General features: G+C 44.9%; 1 protein-coding gene across 1 annotated transcript in view; it reads right to left on the bottom strand.

Moving 5' to 3' along the window:
- Positions 1-265: 265 nt before the first annotated feature.
- The window catches only part of EMH_0052810 (uncharacterized protein), a gene marked incomplete at both ends in the record, with an annotated part of 7,159 nt that continues 5,734 nt past the window's right edge, over positions 266-1,690 (bottom strand). Inside the window, 5 exon segments of the mRNA XM_013496915.1 lie at positions 266-292; positions 399-481; positions 692-1,217; positions 1,445-1,453; positions 1,457-1,578. Of these exon segments, the coding sequence (XP_013352369.1) occupies positions 266-292; positions 399-481; positions 692-1,217; positions 1,445-1,453; positions 1,457-1,578 (767 nt within the window).

Below are 1,690 nucleotides of genomic sequence, written 5' to 3'. Positions count from 1 at the left end.
GCTGCCATAACCTCTGCAATATCCTCCTCTGAGATGCTGCGTGCGACGTCAGCAAAGGAGCTGGAATCATACATTTGGTTGTAGAAGCAATCATATCTGAATAGTTCTTTATCTAGCAATGTTGAGCTACTGAATGTTTCATATTCTTCTAGAGCTTTTCCAAGGCATTTCTGTTTTAAATGTGCAGCCTGAGCCACCATATCTACCAACATATGCGCTAGACCGTATCGTTTGAGTGGGGGTTTGCTTTCATCTTGCATGATCTTCACTGCTGCCTCCCTAGCAACTCTTTCTACATCCAGCTTAGAACTCTGCCGCAAACTGAAGGCTAAATCCGCAAGATCTGTTACAGTGTATACACTGCTTAGCTTCGCCATATCTTGATAGCTCACAGTTACCCTCTGTGCACGAGCGGCATCAACGTAAGCACGAAGTTTCTCTGGCTCGACATAGCGGTACCAATCCATAAGGAACTGGGGACCTGCAGAGAAAAAAACATAATTATAACCACAATAATCATAATATTATAAATAATTATTATTATACTGATTAAAATATTGATTTTCAGTTAGCCTAAGAATAGCATCATGATCATGATAGTGTGTGCAGTGCTAATACATTCAAATTTGGAGTTGTATGAAGCTGGTGGTGGGGCTGTGTATTTCTGTTGTGTTGATGAAACTATACGAACCTTCGAAAGCAAAAGTGATAAAGCGGTGTCGTCTGTCTGTATGAGACCCGAGAAGGAGATCGGCGGCATAGGCGAGTACTTCTGCTGGAGCCAGTTGGGGTGAGACATCCTGCAGTGTATACTGGAAAGAGATCATCTTGGCCTCTGCATCATAGGATCTGAAGCTGATACCACCTAGGTTATTACCCAGACTCTCAACAGTAGTAAGAAGCAGAAGACGCAAGAAAGGAGTTATGAGTTTCACTCGCAGCTTTCTTTCATCCATATCTGCCCGTCTCTGTTGCAAGAAATCCAAGTGTTGTACCAGCGGCAGCCCATCAATATAAACTGTCTGCAGCAACTCATCAATTGTGACAGTGTCCCTCTCAGCACTGATATAAGAACGTAGCCGCAAGAGAAGGAAACATAAACCAAACGCATCCGATGTCAGTAGGACTTCATGAGGCAGAGAACTTGTTGGGCTGATGGGGTCACGCAAGACGGAGCTAATCAGAGCAGAACATTTCTCTGAGTTGGATCCGCCCTCCTGTAGCACATAAGCATATCGTCCTCCTCTTTTGTATTGAATAGAGGAAAAGAAGTAGCGTCTTAGTCGTTCTATTAACCAAGTCTTATAATATTATAGCGTATTTGGTGAGATCAGAATATAGTAACGTGAGCAGTAACCCACAGACAGGCCTTCCTCATGATCTAGAGCCTCCTCAACACGCAGTAGAGCCTCCTCCACCTTCACAGCATCTGCGGTATTCAGACCCAAACCCCNAGAGCCTCCTCAACACGCAGTAGAGCCTCCTCCACCTTCACAGCATCTGCGGTATTCAGACCCAAACCCCGAGGCTCAGACTGAGCCTTCACAACAAACGAATTCGGGCCCCCAGCGCTCATAGCTGCATGCGCCACACAACAAATGGCATACAAATGCATGATGCGGGGAGGGAATTCGCGTGTATAGCAAGTGTAGTGTATTACTTATGAACATCGGTATTCCAGCAAAATAGT

Source organism: Eimeria mitis, genomic scaffold (assembly GCF_000499745.2).
Source record: "Eimeria mitis Houghton genomic scaffold, Emh_scaff2375, whole genome shotgun sequence".
In the NCBI taxonomy this organism is placed as follows: Eukaryota; Apicomplexa; class Conoidasida; order Eucoccidiorida; family Eimeriidae; genus Eimeria; species Eimeria mitis.
This window is presented reverse-complemented; position numbering and strand designations above follow the sequence as displayed.